This window comes from Trematosphaeria pertusa (genome assembly GCF_010094035.1).
Source record: "Trematosphaeria pertusa strain CBS 122368 unplaced genomic scaffold BU26scaffold_1, whole genome shotgun sequence".
NCBI lineage: Eukaryota > Fungi > Ascomycota > Dothideomycetes > Pleosporales > Trematosphaeriaceae > Trematosphaeria > Trematosphaeria pertusa.
Window position 1 is genome coordinate 2,771,898 of NW_022987212.1, and position 16,007 is coordinate 2,787,904.

Below are 16,007 nucleotides of genomic sequence, written 5' to 3' on the forward strand. Positions count from 1 at the left end.
TAGCGTATGAGGTGAAAGAAGTCGTCGAGATAGGACCACCGCTCCCAGTAGGGCTCCCGGTTGACTCGAGTACATTTGTGGCACTTTGGAGGACATTGGACTCGTTGGTTCCTGGTGATGGTGTGAGCCGGACCGACATTGAGTCCGATGTATGATTGGTCGTAGGACGCGTTCTCGAAATTGTCGGCATGGTGAGGGATGGACTCTTGGGACCGCTGCTTAGTAGGCTGGACATGGCTGTGGCTGATCCATTCGAAGCGGGAATACCCGTGCCCATAGATGCGGTCGTGTTGTGGATGGGCACTAGAGTACTTTCAATGGTGGTGCTTAGAGGACTCTGATCGGTCCCTAGCGACAAGTTACCGTTAACCTGCCGGCCGATCAAAGCGTACATCGGTGAAAACGACGGCTTCTGGTTCGTTCGAACAATATTGCCACCAAGTTGTTTGATATCCCACGTTCCTGAAGAACTGTTAAGTTCTCCAGGCTCTCCCAAACCTCGCTTGGTATTCGGTCCTGTCCACTGGCCGTTCACACCCTGAGCCCTTGGCGAGTTAGCCACCGCTGGTGGCCAGCTATAACCTCGGATGGCCTCCGGACACCCATTCTTCTTAATTGTGGCCCCTTTCGCCTGTAATAGTTTGGCCCCTTGAAGTGTCATTAGGGAACAAGTTCTCATATACACAATCGGGGACTTACCTAGGGCAAAGTATGCTTGTGAATCTATCATATATTAGATCCTTCGACCCATATCCCGAACGGTGAGTACTCACCGGCATTGAACCAACCATTGTCGTTCCTCAGCGCACGAATTCTGTGCCAGGTGTATCCTCCGCCCGGGTCGACATCATTGGTCGAAATAACTCTTACTCTGATATCTGGCGTATTTACAGCACTTGGGAGATCTGGTGCGCTCCACCCAGACTCCACCGCATGGGTCATCTGGTATCGAATAAGCACTATCCATGGCGGAGAGTTCTGGAAAACCAACCTCGTGCAGCAAATCGTTGTCAAAAATGCTGAAGAAATCGATAAGGTCGGTTAAAGGGTTGAGGTTCTTGCAGAAATCCTTGATCTTGTCCATCGTATTTCCCCATCGGTTGAAGCGATCCTCGAGAGTAATGAACCGCGTTCCGGCCTTGTACTAAGCACATATTAGCTACCTAGGCTCTCGTCTTTAAGCAAGGGCTGTTTGTTCTGTTATAGGATGGTACCTTTTTGCTGAAGGTTGGCGGGCAGATCGTAATTGCTACAAATTCATTACTCTTTGGTTGGGCGGTTTGGGCAATGGCTTTCCCCTCAAAGCATCTCTTCCTATGTGCTGCGCTCAACCGCGCCTCATTGGTCTTAGGGTTGATATAGTCTTCCGAACCTGTAATCTGTATCATCCGCTGATAGTTGCAGTAGAGGACCTAGAGCATGGCATTAGCGCTTCTCATGACCTGAGGTGAAGAACGGGAGGGACAGCATATTTGTAGTGCATGCCTAAGCAAAATGATAAGGGATTGATGCGCACTCTCCTAGCGATAGAAATAAATAAGAAGCCATGCATTTACGTGTGGATGGTGGAGGGGATACTAGGTGCTTACAATGTCACCTGGCCTTGGCTGTGCATTGGCAGCTGCGGTCGATAACCCTGGGGCATTACTGTCCAGGATCCCATTTGAGCCAGTATTCCTGAAATTCTGGAGAATATATTCGTAGTTGTCTTGTGGCTGTTCTTAGTACTCTCAGGTGTCTAGAGCTCTTGCGTTTGGCTTACTTTTGATGACATAATATTTCTCCCAAGGAGCGTTGAATGCAGTTCGTGTAAAGCCTCCCTGCCCGACCAGTCCACCAAAAATTCTCCCGGCTAGATCCCTAGTCTCAGCATCGGGGAACAACCACTGGTCAGGACCAGCAGCTCCTGGTTGCGGTGGTTCACCAATAGCCCTTGAGGCCGCCTCTGCTTGGGCGAAGGCACCTTTCATGGCCTTGTTGATGACTTGGGTATGGCCTACTTATCAAGTCAATGACAGATACAGCTGAGATACATTACTCACTTGAGCAACTGTCATTGTCAATGTACCAAGCTGCGCGGACTTGATGAAGGAAACCCCAGAAACAGAAGAGCAGCAGGGAAAATCGTAAAGGGCGCTGGAGGGGATGCATGGCGACGCTTTCGATACGAACGCAATGAAGTGGAAGACCGTGAGGTAGAAGTGTCTTTTAAATGCCTAGAATGCTATGGACGGAAAAGACACATTGAGATAATATTCCTTCGGTCGTGGTCTTCCGGAGGAGGCTTACCCCTCGACCAGGAGGCACAGAGCAACCACTGGAGAGCAATTTAACGATGAAAGGAGATTTGACCAACCATGTCGGAGGCGAAGAAGCCTTGCCCGTGCAAATACTACCACTTGTCAATAACTTCCCCCCGCAATCAGGTCGGGGACAGACCAGGATGGTAACCTTGCACGTCCACAAGATCCTCATCCATGATTCCGCTTTTTTTTAGGCGCCCTTTCTTCTATAATCTGGTCAAATCCTTCAATTTTTAGAAGATCCGAGTGGATGTAGCGATAATTAAGGAGGGGGCACAGGTGTTGGGGGAGGGGGGGGGGCGTTGCTCCCACAATGAAACTGTGTTGAAAGCCGAACCACAGGACGCGGAGCGTTCATTACAGATCAAACAAAGTATATGTGTCTCTCCGGATGCAATCATCTTTGATTACCCGAGCTCTCTTGATCGAATGATGACACCGACATACCCTGATGTAGGCGCACGGTTAGGTGGTGCAAAAGATTCCCCAACGCCACCTGAGCGGCCAATTAATGGCGATGGAATGGTTAGACAGTATAAAAGACCCATTCGATTTTCACCCGCCCTGAATATGAGAAGCACACAGAGGCTCCGAATCCATAAGCCTTGAAAAAGTTGGGTTTTTGCATAGTGGAGATGACGAAAGCGACTGACTGCGCCACAGTACCCCACCACACAGCTGCGCCGCGAACGACCGTTCGCACAACCGTTCGCACAACCTGTCCTCATCCTCCAAGCCCGCAATATTTCGCCGTAGGCCCAAACATCCTCCTTCGATGACGAGGAATTTCTCCATTTGGACAGAGTTGAAATGGAAGTTGTTGGATTTTGTCAGGGGGGCTCGGGAGTTTCGGGACGACTTCAGGCATGACAAGAGCTGGAGGAGAGCGAAAAAGCAGCGGAAAGCCAGGGAGAAGGCGTATCAGGCCCACCACCTCTCAGATCTAAAAGCTTTGCCGGCAATGCGGCGTCGTTCACTATCCTTGTTAGCTGAAGGTATTGAGGCTCACCAGTCAGCCAAACGGGGTTCTAGGAGGCCACGGGGTTCCAGTAGGCCAGAATGCCGGCTACTCAGCCTCCCGGTCGAGCTTCGCATCTTGATTTGGGAGAACGTCATTACGGGGAATCACATTGGTCTCTATCGGGACAATGGGCGGCTCACACATGTCTTACTGGATCACTCGAACACAAGAACTCCCGGTGAGCTTCTTGCAATCACGCCGGAAAGTATCAGAAATGAAGTTGCGCGCCTTACTGAATATTCGGATGGTGTATCGAGCTGCCCGCCTCGAGGAACGAAGGCAAAACTGAGCCCTCTGCTCAAAACATGCCGCACTATGTTGGTACGAATATGCCGCCACTCAACTTTGTGCTGACATCCTTAGATACTGTGAGGCAATCGATCATTTGTATTCTGGGAACAACTTCGTTTGCCTCCAAAATCATACACTCAGGGACTTCCACAAGTCCGTTCTCCCCCGACGCTTTGCTCAAATCCGCTCGTTCCACTTGCATTGGCAGTGCAAAGAGTTATTTTACGGCCACGGAGGGTTCCCTGCCCCTTGGAACGACTGGACCTTTCGAAGCATTATCCGAGAGATCGGTGCCGATATACCACAACTAGAGAACTTGTCAATCTTCATACAAGGCCCGCTTGTCACGCAATACTCATATTGGTGCCTCTTGAAAGGCCTACGGGAAATCGTTGATCTAGCCTCTCCGAAGTTTTTCGTCGTCAGGTTCCCATGGCCGGAGAGGTATTTGCAGAGCTTTGGGACCCAGCTCAGCGAAATTGATGGATTGTTACGAGATCCAGCCCAGGTCCCTTTTCGAGTATGCCAACCGCATCTCCAGTCAGCACAGGACCCGCATGATATGGCAGATACAGATACTATCGACGATACTGGGTGGAGAGTAGGAGCGATATTTTCTCCGAGTGAAGGCGAGGAAGCAGGGTTCGTTATCACGAATTATGCTATATTCACCCCATTGTAATGTTTGAATTTGAATACCATGGCGGAAAGTGCGGGTTTATTTGGTCACACACCGTGCCGCTTCCCCCGCTCGCCAAGATGTTTCCGCCGTTGCTGCCTGCAGCGATATCAGCACTCTTCAATTTGTCAAATCCAAAGCCACCCGGACTCTCTGACTTTGTCGAACATTACTTGCGCAGTGATTGTCGCTTTGCTAGGTATTCTACTCGTCATGAATCTCTTAGACCGGCTGCGAGCATACCGGGACCAGATGAGACGCAACCTGACTCAGAAATCGGAAGAAAAGAATCGCGGCGCGCGAGAAAAGCTGTATATAGCTCCACACGGTTCTGAGTTGGACCCTCTACCGCTCGCTCAAACTCGCCCTCTAACACTGCTGGGAGAAACCGAACATGAGAAGCCTTCCACGTGCCTCGCTGAGCAATCGTCATGTAGTTTGCTTAGTTTACCAGCGGAAATCCGGAACCGGATTTGGGAATATACTATTACCGGGCGATGTATCGCCCTTTATCGGGATCGCGGTCGACTGACTCACGGTTTGCTTGACGGCTCCAACACACGTGCACCCGGAGATCTCGTCCCTATAACCCCGGAGAGTATCCGACATGAAGTCCTACGGCTCGCCAATTCTCTCCGTGATGACCGTTGGGATTTTCCGCCTCAGCCAAAACAAGCAAATCTCACAGCCCTACTTAAGACCTGCCGCAGCATGTAAGTGACCACCATAGCCAAAGTAGGTGTCTCACTAAACGCGTCCAGATACACCGAGACGATTGATCTTCTTTACTCTGGAAACATGTTTGCGTGCCTCCAAAATCAAGCACTGCTTGATCTCCACAGGTCGACGCTTCCGCATCGGTTTGCTAAAATTCGCGCCCTTCACATACATTGGCAATTTAAAGAAACGTCATGGACCCGACGTGGATTTGCTGCTCCGTGGGATGATCACACTTTTCTTTTTGCAAAGATGGCGATCGTCCCAAAATTGCCAGAGCTAGAGACCTTGTCAATCTTCTTTCAGGGGCCTTTGCTCCTGCAATTCGGATACGAACGTCTCTTGAGGGGCTTGCACCCTACTTCATCTTGGGCCGCTTCGCCGAAACTTTTCGTAGTGAGGTTTCCGTGGCCAGCATATAATGCGGGCATACGTTTCGACCGGCTAGGTCCAATCAACGAGCTCTTGGAAAACCCGGATCTCCCTTTCCAAGTATGCCAGCCGGCCCTACAGCCTGGTCAGGACCCATACGAAATGGCTGATCTAGATATGGTGGACGATACGGGTTGGAGAGTGGGTGCTATGTTCTCTTCGCCTTTGAACGGTGGGTCAGGGTTCGTCACCACTAGCTACGCGGTCTTTACATCTTTCTAGGTCCGAGCTCAAACATAGAAATGGATCAGTTCAATATGGTCTCGCGACCAATGTGTTACATTCTGAAGGTGGCGCTGCTATCCACACATCCCCCGCGACTGACAAGAAGGGATAGGAACATCGCATGACCGTGCAGACTAGCTCCAAGCTATGGGCCGAGCAGAGATCTGTCTTCTCCTTTAGAAGCACTCCCTTTGACTATAACACGTAGGAAGCGGCGCAAATCCGCGTCGGTCAATGAACTGGTCAACAAGGCCCCTGGAAGCTTCGAAGGCAACCACCTATAGGCCACGCTGTGCCTCCAACTAGCGTAGCTCGAGGATGTTGGAAATGAATGCATGCAAGGATCGGGAAGCCTCGCCACCAAACAGGCTCCATCCCAACATCCCGTTCTCACTCCCATTGTCCACAAGAAAACGAAAAAACCACATCGTTTGGTCTTCGGCTCACTTCTTGACATGAGCGGGGATATCTCATCTTTAGTCTCCTTTAGCAATCGGAGTAGAGCGTGGAGAAGAAAGGAGAAAGGAGAGCAGGATGTCGGTATTTATAAACACTTCCCCTAGACTTTACACCAACCGCTCACGCTCCATCCAGCTTCCCCCACTATCAATCTTGCGTCGCTAATGTCCGCCACCACCGCTGGCTCTCAAATCCAACCACCATACGCCCCCTGTCGCATTCCTCACATCCCCTCTTTTCAGTCCACGCAGTTTTGCCCCATGGCAGTGTGAACTTGGATCTTGATATATTATCCGCAACTGCTCAACCCTACCAACCCCAGAGCCCGGCAATATCTGTTGGTACTTTTGCCGTTTTAAGAAGCACTTTAATGCGCTATGATTTAACCCCCATTAATGGGGGAGCGGATCGTGAAAGGAAAGCGCAAGTAGAGCGTAGCCAGCAGGTATTAATACCCTAAACCTCCGATTTCGCCCTCTCATCACCTGGAGTTCTGGAATCACTATTCATCTTCATGACGGTGATGCCATCCACCACCACTATCATCCACTCAATGCTAACCCTCCTCGCACTCTCGATCCAGTCTATCCTTCCGTATCTGCGCAGTTCTCCCTCCAGGCACCCCATGCCTTGGTTTTGGCTGCCCTTTAGACTGCAGAGCTAACCAAGCGCAACATACGCCTGAGGACCGAGACATTTTAGACATGAGCCGGACAGTTGTCCATTTTAGCCCCAATGCAGTAAGTTACGTGAAGTAGCGAAGCAGCCGCAAGGAAGAGAAAAGGAGGGTACTTATACTCCTACGCCAATCCCCACGCTACCCTCAAACCACCCCACGCGGCTCTAGGGCAACCACCAACTCCCATAGCCGAAGTGCGCGACCCCTCTCCCCGTCCTTCTCTCCATCAGTCCCGGTCGAGGTGTTTTAGTGCCTTCCGTACGGCGCCATCTAAACCAGGCAAGAACCCAACAGCGTGGTGGGTTTCTGGTCGTGATTTTAGCCATGTTCATGCCGGCCCCTCTGTTTTTGTGCCCCGATGAGAGCAGTGTTGCGTAAAGAAGGAAGCCTGAAAAGAGCGGGGAAGGCGAGTTATATACCGCGCGCTCATCCCATCTCTCCCTCTTCCTTGATGCAAGCACACAACCATTCACTCACTCGCTCATCCCCAAAACACATGCCCACTATCCTCAAGGACAAAAGTCAAATAAGAGATAACCCAATCGTCGTCCATTGCTATGCTATCCTTCTTCGACGCGCCCAAAACCGCTAAACCCCACAAAAAGAAAAAGAGAAGGGGCGCCAAAGCTATGCATGTCCTCTAAGTATGTATGCAAGTGCAAACCAATCCAGTCCGTCTCATGCGGGGCCGTGTATAAACAAACACCACCCAACGCCCTTCCTTGCTCTCAATGTAAACAAACGAAAGGGGCTCTGTTTCGAAATCACACCCAGCGACTCCAATCCGTCCTCGCCCGATCCCTGCGTCCCCACCACCGAACATCATACTTGGATCCCTAATCCGCGACGCCGGCGCCTCTGCGCGAGGAGGCGGTGCTCAGTTCGCCACCACTCGTTTCCCTTCTGCGCCGCACGATTTGCAGTCTCGGCAATGGGGGACCATTCCCATTCGGCGTCTGGTTTTCCTCGCCCATGCCAGCCTGGCTTTGGCGACGCCGGCTAACAGCCTCGCTCAGGCGGCCCTGTCGCGCTTTCGGGAGGCGGGACTTTGCCGAGGCGTCTTTGTTGGCGTCTAGGCGAGAGGAAAGAGAGGAAGAAGTGTCGCGGGACGGCGGTCGACTACTGCCTGGTGTCCGTGAAGATATTGAGGATGACGATGAGGATGGAGGAACGCCAAGTGCTGCAAGAGCCGTTGAGGAACGTGCTAGAGATGCAGGCTTAGATCGGCTAGGTTCTTCCTGGAGATCCCAGATGCCAGCCGTAGATTGGCTTCGGGCTACACGCTCACGACTACTTCCGGCAAGCGTCGGTGTGGGCGGCAGAGGCGGTATAGCGAAGGCATTCTTGAGACTGGTTGGTGTGGGTGGGGTCATGCCGGTGGCAAGTGTCGAGCCGCTGCTTGAGCCCGATCCCGCACGTGTACCAGCACTAGATGCTGGGCGGCGGAAGCCGGAAGCGCGAGATGTGCTGCGTTTGCCGACTTCGTCGCAGGCGCAGACTAGCTCTTCGGCCATTTGACGGACGAGGATAGCCGGGTCGTGAGCTGAGAGGTGGAGAATGGTATCGTAGACGCCAAATCGCTTGATGAGCGTGCACTCATCCTCCGTGGCATCGCAGATGGTGCGCAGAATACGCAAGAGGTTCAGCCGGGTGACAGCATCCTTATGCCCGAGTTTCTGCACCGTGCGGGTGAAGATCTCGGGGACGGCGAGGGAAGCTGCGATAGGTGGAGAGAGGCGGACGAGCTTCTGCAAAGGCTCAAGCATGTTCTCGAAGGAGGACTGCGACAGTTCGGGGGAGGTGTAGGATGAGATGATGGCGGTGCTGAAGTTGGATGATAGCAGGTACTGCTCGACGCGAGCGGTTTCCTCTTGGAGCCTGGAACACTGTTAACGTCCATCGCCGACAACGTCGAATAGAGGTTGAGGGTGGGTACTAACCACACGAAGATAGCATCCAACGCCGTAACCTGCCAATTCCGATCCGCCAGCATATTGATATAAAACTGCAATCCCTTCGCATCCCATAGCATCTTGCGCGCTACCTTGCCGCTATGTGCGAGCTCGCACAATATCGGCAGCGCGAACTCCTTGAGCGGACCTCCGTCTTTGACCACCTCCTTCAGCAGGGGTATGACATCCGACAGCGCGGCCTCTTCCTGCCTGCTCTTGTTGTGCCGACATAGGTTATACATGGTGTTGAGCACCTGGTTGGAAATCTCGCGGGAGTTGCTCTGCTTTCGAGTAGTCTTAAGTAGCTCGATGAGGATGTCGATTGCGTTGGAGTTCTGGAGGGCTTCGTGTGTGGAGGAGAGCATCGAGAGGTTCTTTATAAATTTGAGCATAGTCACCTGGTGCACGGGCGACATCTTGCGGAGGTCTTTGAGGACGCCTGTGAATTGTCAGTAGCTGCAGTTTGGCAATAGAGGGAAACGCTTACGCTTCAGGATCATTCGATCCGCCACTAGATCTTTCACATGGCTCTCCGCCTGGGAAAAGATCAGAAAAATACTGACGATGCGCCCTTGGATAAGCTGCGACACCTCATCCATCTCATCCACCATCCTGTTCAATACCAACGACAGCGGGTATAATACAGAGCTGCGTGAGAATATGCGACAGAAATCGTTCTTCGGCGTTGGACCTTGTAGTTCGAAGACGTTCCACACGCCATTGACGCCAATGAGCACCAGGTCCCTCTCCGCATCTATGTCTTCTTCTAGGAACTCTACCAGGACGTTGATACCACCGCAGCCGATGAACATCTGCAACGTCAGCGTGCTCGTCTGGTACATCTGCCGCACGAAAGCAGCAGCCTCTTTGCGGATCTCGCTGGGGTATTTCTTGTATGCAAAATTACAAATGATAGGTATGCCGCCAAGGAAGGATAGCGACTCTTGCGATTCGGCGTCTTCGAGAATAATCAAGTTGATGATCTTTAACAGAGGTAATACGACGTCATTGGGGGGTACAGTGCTTAGGATCTCCAGGATAGGGAGCATGCCATGAGAGCGTAGGACAATGGAGCGTTTATCGGGCGACTCGAAGAGGACTTGCAGGAGCTGCTCGGCAATGTCGAGCAGGACGTCTTCAGGTTGACTCGTCTTCAAGCAACCAACGAGGTTCTCTGTCTGCTTTGCCAGGCGGTCATCGCGGTCACGGGCGACGTTGTTTTCAAGATTGATGTTTTCCAAGCCTTCGTCCATATTGGCAAAAGGATCAAGGTCGTCGTCATCCACGATCATCTAGCCGGTTAGTATAGCCGAGCACATGCGATTCTGGAACTTACAAATGACGAGGACATCTTGGATGTGATCATGGCCATGCTGTGCTCGGAGCCACTATCACTTTCCGCCTTGTTCGTCCTAATGTCGCCAAATACGTCCGAGAAGTCGTCTCGGTCATCCTCAGCGTACTTCTGAATCTCGATCTCAGATTGCGACCGCTGCATCTTTCGCGTCGATGTCGATGAAGCCGAGCGTTGCCGCACGTTCCCATTGACTTTCGTTTCTCGCGTTGACTTGGGCGCAGTCTTCAGGTCGGAAGGATGGAAGAGCTTGGGCGAGAATGACTCAGCTGGCGAACTTGAAGCTGCTTTGACCGACTTCTGCTGAGGTAGCATAGACGGATGCGCACCCTGCATTGCCCTCAACTTCTTTTCGAAAGCGCTCTCGTCCGCCGGCATCAGGTCTGAATAGTCCTCCACGGAGTTCTCGCGGAACATTTGTGAGGGCCGAGCAAGAGCGGCGACCTTGCTCTTAGGTAACTCCGATGCTCTTGGGACTCCACGCAGGAACGCGGTTTTAGGCTGGCCCTCGTGATGCTCCTCGGACGGCATCGATGCTGATGTCGACCGTGATGCTGACGCTCTTGCTTTCGTGGACGACTTTCCAGAGCCAGTGCCGCCAAAAGCAGCCGAGATGCCACGCAGATCCTGGAGGTTAAGTGGGCTCTTCACTGTGGCTTCACCATCCGAATTCGGCGCCTCCTCGGTAAGAGCATCGAAGCTCGCAAACGCCTTAAGCCTATCACCAGAGAAGAGTCCCCCAAAATTATCCTGCGGTTTGAGATGTGGCTGGTGAAATGCCCGCGGCGAAATGCTCTCCGCGAAATCATTATCCCAGTTGTCATCCTTGTCCACCTCTGGTGAGCGGAATAAGTCGGCATTGGGTCTGTGCTTAGGGATGTTGAGGTTAACGTTCACCGGAGACTTGCGTACAACAGCTGGGGCGCCAGCGGTTGAGGATGACGTATGTGGGATATCCCTCCTCGCACCAGACGCCAAACGGGAGCTTCGACGTAGCGTTTGCGAGTTGAGAGCTTCGTTCCATTCCTGCACGGACTTGACTGCTTCCCGGTATTCGGTGGGCTTCGTCGGCACGGGGGGGACTGTACGTTTCGCGCTCACGATCCACGGATGCTTGAGCAATCGTTTTGCGGAGATGCGCAGGGCGGGATTCTTTTGGAAGCATTCCATCAGGAACTCGCGGAGAAGCTGTGGCCGTTAGCGCAACATCGGGGCACGCAAACAAATGGCAGGTGCTTACCTGGGAAGCACTGCCTGGTATAGGCGGATGCTCGTCGTTGACGATCCGAAACAGCGCCTGCATGGGCTGCAGTTTGTGATACGGCGGCTTCCCCTCAATCAGCTCGATGACCGTACACCCGACGCTCCAGATATCCGAGGCTGTCGTCGCGCCAGAGAGCTCAATGACCTCAGGCGCCATCCAATACGGCGTTCCTACCACACTCGACTGATCCAGCCCCGACTGCTTTGTAGCCACACCGAAGTCGGCCAGCTTTACCAGCCCCTCCTTGGTTGTCAAGATGTTGGCGCCCTTGATGTCGCGGTGGATGACACCCTGCTCGTGCAGGTACAGCAGGCCGTGGAGGACCTGGGACATGTAGAGGGCGACGAGGTTTTCCGGAAACTTGCCGAAGTTCTTGCAGATGCTGTGCAACGACCCGTTCTCGCAGTACCTGCGAAATTAGCCCCGATTTTGCCATCAATTCCGGTTTGTATGGCGATGCACTTACTCCAGGATTATGTACAGACTCTCGGAGCTCTTGACGAAGCCGTGGTACTTGACGATGTTGGCATGGTTGAGGTTCTTGAGCAGGTCGATCTCCAGCATGATGGTCTTGAGGTCGGCCGCGCCCAGGTTCTCCAGCCGGACCTGCTTGATGGCTACCGTCTCGCCGGTGCCCCAGTTCAGGGCGCGGTACACGCTGCCAAAGGCGCCCTTGCCCAGACAGTCGCCCAGCTGGTAGTCTTTGAGGCCGACGACATCCTGCGCTGCCCGCTGTGCCGCCCCCTCCCTGCTCGGTCTGTCCTCACGGCCCGACGTGCGTGCGTTCGAAACGGACGAGGACGATGCCTTCTTTGCGTGGCCGGGCGTGTTGGCGCTCGAGGGCTGCTGGTGCTGCGGGCGCGCCTGCGAGTGTGCAGCTTTTGGGGGGTGCGAGACCATCTTTCCTCTAGCCCGTGAGGCACGCTGCAATCCCTTCAATCCAGCTCAATCCGGCCCAATTCCCGGGCCCCTATTGCGCTGTGGTGTCTCTCCGAGTGCGTCGTGCGGTCGTCTGCGGCGGCGGGTCGTCGGCTGGGGCATTGAGGGAGCAGGCGCCCGATCGCTCGCTCAATGGCCGCCGGGGTGTTATTTACTGTCCCGCGACTCAAAAGCGTCGGGCTGCGGGGTCCTTCGCGCCCAGGGCTGAGCTATAGCAATTATACGTGGGGATCCTGGCCGCACAACGGGCCTCGAGAGTGACGACCGGCGATTTGCGACAATCCTAGGCTCAAGCACGCGTCGCGTTGGGGCGAGTCCTGCGTCAAACCAGGCGGGGTAGCACGGCATGCGCGTCGAGTCCGGGGGCCGCGGGAGCGTTCAGAGTGAATAGGCGTATGCACGCCGTGGAAGGGTCAGGCTCGAGGCATGTCGCACAGTTGCGCGTGGCACAGGTGGCTAGTGTTGCTGATTCAGCACCTCTGACCAATCAGAACGCCGCCGAATATGCCATCTGGGTACACTCCAGGGCTTTCTAGCCCTCTGCATCGGCTTCAACATTTACAATATTATTGGCGAACCACAATTCTACCCGCCTCGACGCGTGCGAGACCATATGCGTTTCAGAATTTTAGATTGAACAGCTCCGCGGCCTGACGTAGCACGGTGTCACGTGCGCTGATCTCCCTTGACGCTAGGGTCAGGGTTCAACGCCTTTAGGCACAATTCGAAAACTCGAACCCTGAAAAGCACATCAGAATGTGATGCAGTGCTCATGTATTATGTATTATTAGATCCCGAAGGTGTGGATAATGCGGAGAAACGGAATGCGAGTCCGAACCACAGCCGTGGTGCACGTCAACCAAACAGGCAGGACCTCGCATGCCTGCCCTCGTGGAGACCACCAGGCTCGACCATCGCAGTATGTTTGCTATTTGGCAGACCTAGAGGTGTCCGAATCGGACTTGTCAAGAAAGAAGGACGTCCTTAGCGGGCTGAACTGCATCGGCTGCAGCGAGTATGCCCTCAACGTTCCGTCCGGGTTCCTTCCCTGTCTTCCCATCGTTTCATGAACAATCGCATCCGCGCACACCATGCTCTCCTCATCTGCTGTGCTCAGGCTAACAAGTCCGGGTCCATATCGGACTCGGTGGTAATCGTCCAATTGCAGTGTCTTCTTTGGCCGTTGGCCAAGCGTCTCGTAGGATTTCTTCGTTGGGATATGCCGTATAAGGCGTGGCTGTTCCACTGCTGGCACGGGGGGCATGTTTGACCGCCGCGACGAACGGAATCCGCTTGCGATAGCAGGACGCATGAAGAAAATCCTCTGGCACATTTGTCGAACAGCCGGTTTAAGAGTAGGCACGGTCGCGGCTACCAGATAGATGCCGGGCTCGATAATCGTCGTGATGCTCGTAGAGATGCAGAGGTACGTTGTGTCCTCGAAGATATCGGTTTTGACAAAAGCTACCAGCCGCAAGACCGAAGCGACGATGCCGCTATTGACGTTAGTCGCAACCCAGCGAGGCTATTGTAGTACTGACCAGGCAATGACGAGAAAGGTAAGAGCCACCGCAAGCTTCTCCCACACGCTTACTTTCAACCTCCACAAAGCTATTATAGGCACGACAAGTATGACAACATCTGTCGCAATGATCGGGATACCGTAGAGCCGAAAGGCCATCATGGGGTCCACGGTACAGTCCTCGAAGCGGAGGTCCCAGAACGAAGTTAAAGGCCGGCAATTGGTGAAGACAGCCAAAATTCCAAAGAGGCAAGCTCCAATGATTACGACCCCTGTTAGGTATAGAAGGTATCTTGCCACCTTCGCCGTAAAAAGTCTCAAGTACAGAGATAAGATAGCGAGTTTGGGGAAGGCAATCGCCACAGTGTAGGTGGCCTCATGCGCGGTCATGAGTTGAAGTGCGGTCCGAACGGTTTCCGGTTGTAAAGTGCTTGCATGATACCCCACTCCCCCGTTTGTTATCTTGACTGTCAACTTGTCAGCATCGGGTCATAGCTTGAAAATCGGCAGACCTACGTAGGCATATCACAACACCCGCAAAGGTGAATAGGTAGGTAAGCAGTATGAGCGCGTATACCCCCTTCGTGTTGTGACTGCTGCTGTCCCTATTGAGGTGCCACGAGAAGACAAACGCGATGATAAATGATGTCTCGAGGACTGCAAACGCAATGCAGACGTTCACCAAAGGCCGACCCGAGTACTCGGATGCATACTGCGAGTTCCCCGGTCGATGCCCGCTCATTCCGCAAGAACCTTCCTTTCCGTAAAAGTCAATCCAGAGGTGGTGGGAAGGCGAAAGGGATCATCCCAACAAAGAGATTAAGAAGACAATAACGCGAAGGCCGCTCTGTCTAGCTATGAGGAGCTGACAGTGGGGCAGTTGATTTCGTATGCGGACGGACGGCGTATCACAGAATTGAAGTATCCGAAGCCCCGCTTCGACTGGTGGTTGTGGCACAGTGCACGGGCTGTTCGCGGTGGATGGCACCCAGAGCTCGGGGGCCACGTGTCTCCCAATAGTCTCGAATTACAGTCTAAAGTCCAGATACGATCGCTAAATGTTCCAGATGTGCGGTGACAGTCGGTTCAAGTCTGCGTTCCATAGTTCTTAGCCATGTTCAAAGTTCTGGCATGAGGGTGCGGACATCGGCTGCGTACTAGTATGACATGGAGGACGTTCCCTCCGGAGATGTCTTGAAACACGGCGAATAGCTACTGATGTCCAGCCTCATTGGTTGCACTGTCTGCACGCCCCCACGAGATGGCACAAAATACGCCCAAGGGGCGGCTAGGGAACCGTCCGTATATGCCGCCAACGCTAGATTGGGTTTGGGCGATGCCTTGATCTAGTTCGAGCATGAGCCGGGAGTTGCTGTGCCGTTAATGGGGTTTCGATAGAGCAACATAACGGCATCAGATGATAATGTCGAAAGCGCCAATCGCGGGAGAATTGAGCTTGTGGCAATGTTAGGGTCGAGTATGCCGCCTGACATTAAGCTGTTTCCTCGTGTTGGATGATCCCATTGGATGATCCGCATACTCCTGAGTGTGGGGCTGAGGCGGCATAGCCAGCAAGGGCAGCGGCAAGCCATCGGTTCGGTCCGGGGCGTGATGTCAGCTTAGACTATTCGCGACTGGCGTAACTGAGAGTGCCGGATAACTAAGCGGCGATGTTGACGCCTCGTGTAGACCTATCATCTGCTGCATGCAGGCGAATGGGATCATGGGGTCCGGGTCATTTGGGGCCAGCCGGAAAAGCACACTGTACGACAGCACAAGATGGGGCGTAAACGCCTTGTGATCCATATCAATGTTTCCAATGCCGTGTTAAGTGGATCGCTCAGAGGACTGGAGCAACCTGCGAAATGCTACCCAACTTCGCAACCCTTTCGCAGGAAGGTCGGACGTGCCATTCGACAAAAGGGGTTGCCTAGGGCCAACATCCCAATGATCTAGTAATTATGAGCGCTCCGGGCTGCTGCATCAGCCCTTAGGCTGGGCATCGATGAGACACCTCTTCTGCTGTGGTGCGGCGTAGAACAGCAGAGGAGATAAGCGCCGAAGCCACGGACAATTTTGCCGCTGACAGAACGTTCTAGGTCGGTCAGTCGGCATCCTAAAGCGACCAAAGGGTTGGGAGAACCGTTCAAAATAGGGAGACAGACACTCA

General features: G+C 53.4%; 3 protein-coding genes across 3 annotated transcripts; 1 reads left to right on the forward strand and 2 right to left on the reverse strand.

Moving 5' to 3' along the window:
• The first annotated feature begins 3,015 nt into the window (after positions 1-3,015).
• Positions 3,016-4,381, forward strand: BU26DRAFT_545853 (uncharacterized protein). The gene is made up of 2 exons (XM_033831804.1): positions 3,016-3,641; positions 3,688-4,381. Exons 1-2 carry the CDS (start codon positions 3,079-3,081, stop codon positions 4,295-4,297), a joined length of 1,173 nt encoding a protein of 390 aa, XP_033691558.1. The 5' UTR covers positions 3,016-3,078; the 3' UTR covers positions 4,298-4,381.
• A 2,952-nt stretch (positions 4,382-7,333) lies between these two features.
• Positions 7,334-12,709, reverse strand: BU26DRAFT_513366 (uncharacterized protein). The gene is made up of 6 exons (XM_033827606.1): positions 11,843-12,709; positions 11,353-11,785; positions 10,095-11,300; positions 9,246-10,050; positions 8,747-9,197; positions 7,334-8,684 (listed from the first exon to the last, which is right to left on the reverse strand). Exons 1-6 carry the CDS (start codon positions 12,274-12,276, stop codon positions 7,643-7,645), a joined length of 4,371 nt encoding a protein of 1,456 aa, XP_033691559.1. The 5' UTR covers positions 12,277-12,709; the 3' UTR covers positions 7,334-7,642.
• A 389-nt stretch (positions 12,710-13,098) lies between these two features.
• BU26DRAFT_472876 (uncharacterized protein) lies at positions 13,099-14,889 on the reverse strand. The gene is made up of 3 exons (XM_033825449.1): positions 14,354-14,889; positions 13,857-14,304; positions 13,099-13,811 (listed from the first exon to the last, which is right to left on the reverse strand). The coding sequence occupies exons 1-3, from the start codon at positions 14,577-14,579 to the stop codon at positions 13,244-13,246; spliced, it is 1,242 nt and encodes a 413-aa protein (XP_033691560.1). The 5' UTR covers positions 14,580-14,889; the 3' UTR covers positions 13,099-13,243.
• Positions 14,890-16,007: the final 1,118 nt, after the last annotated feature.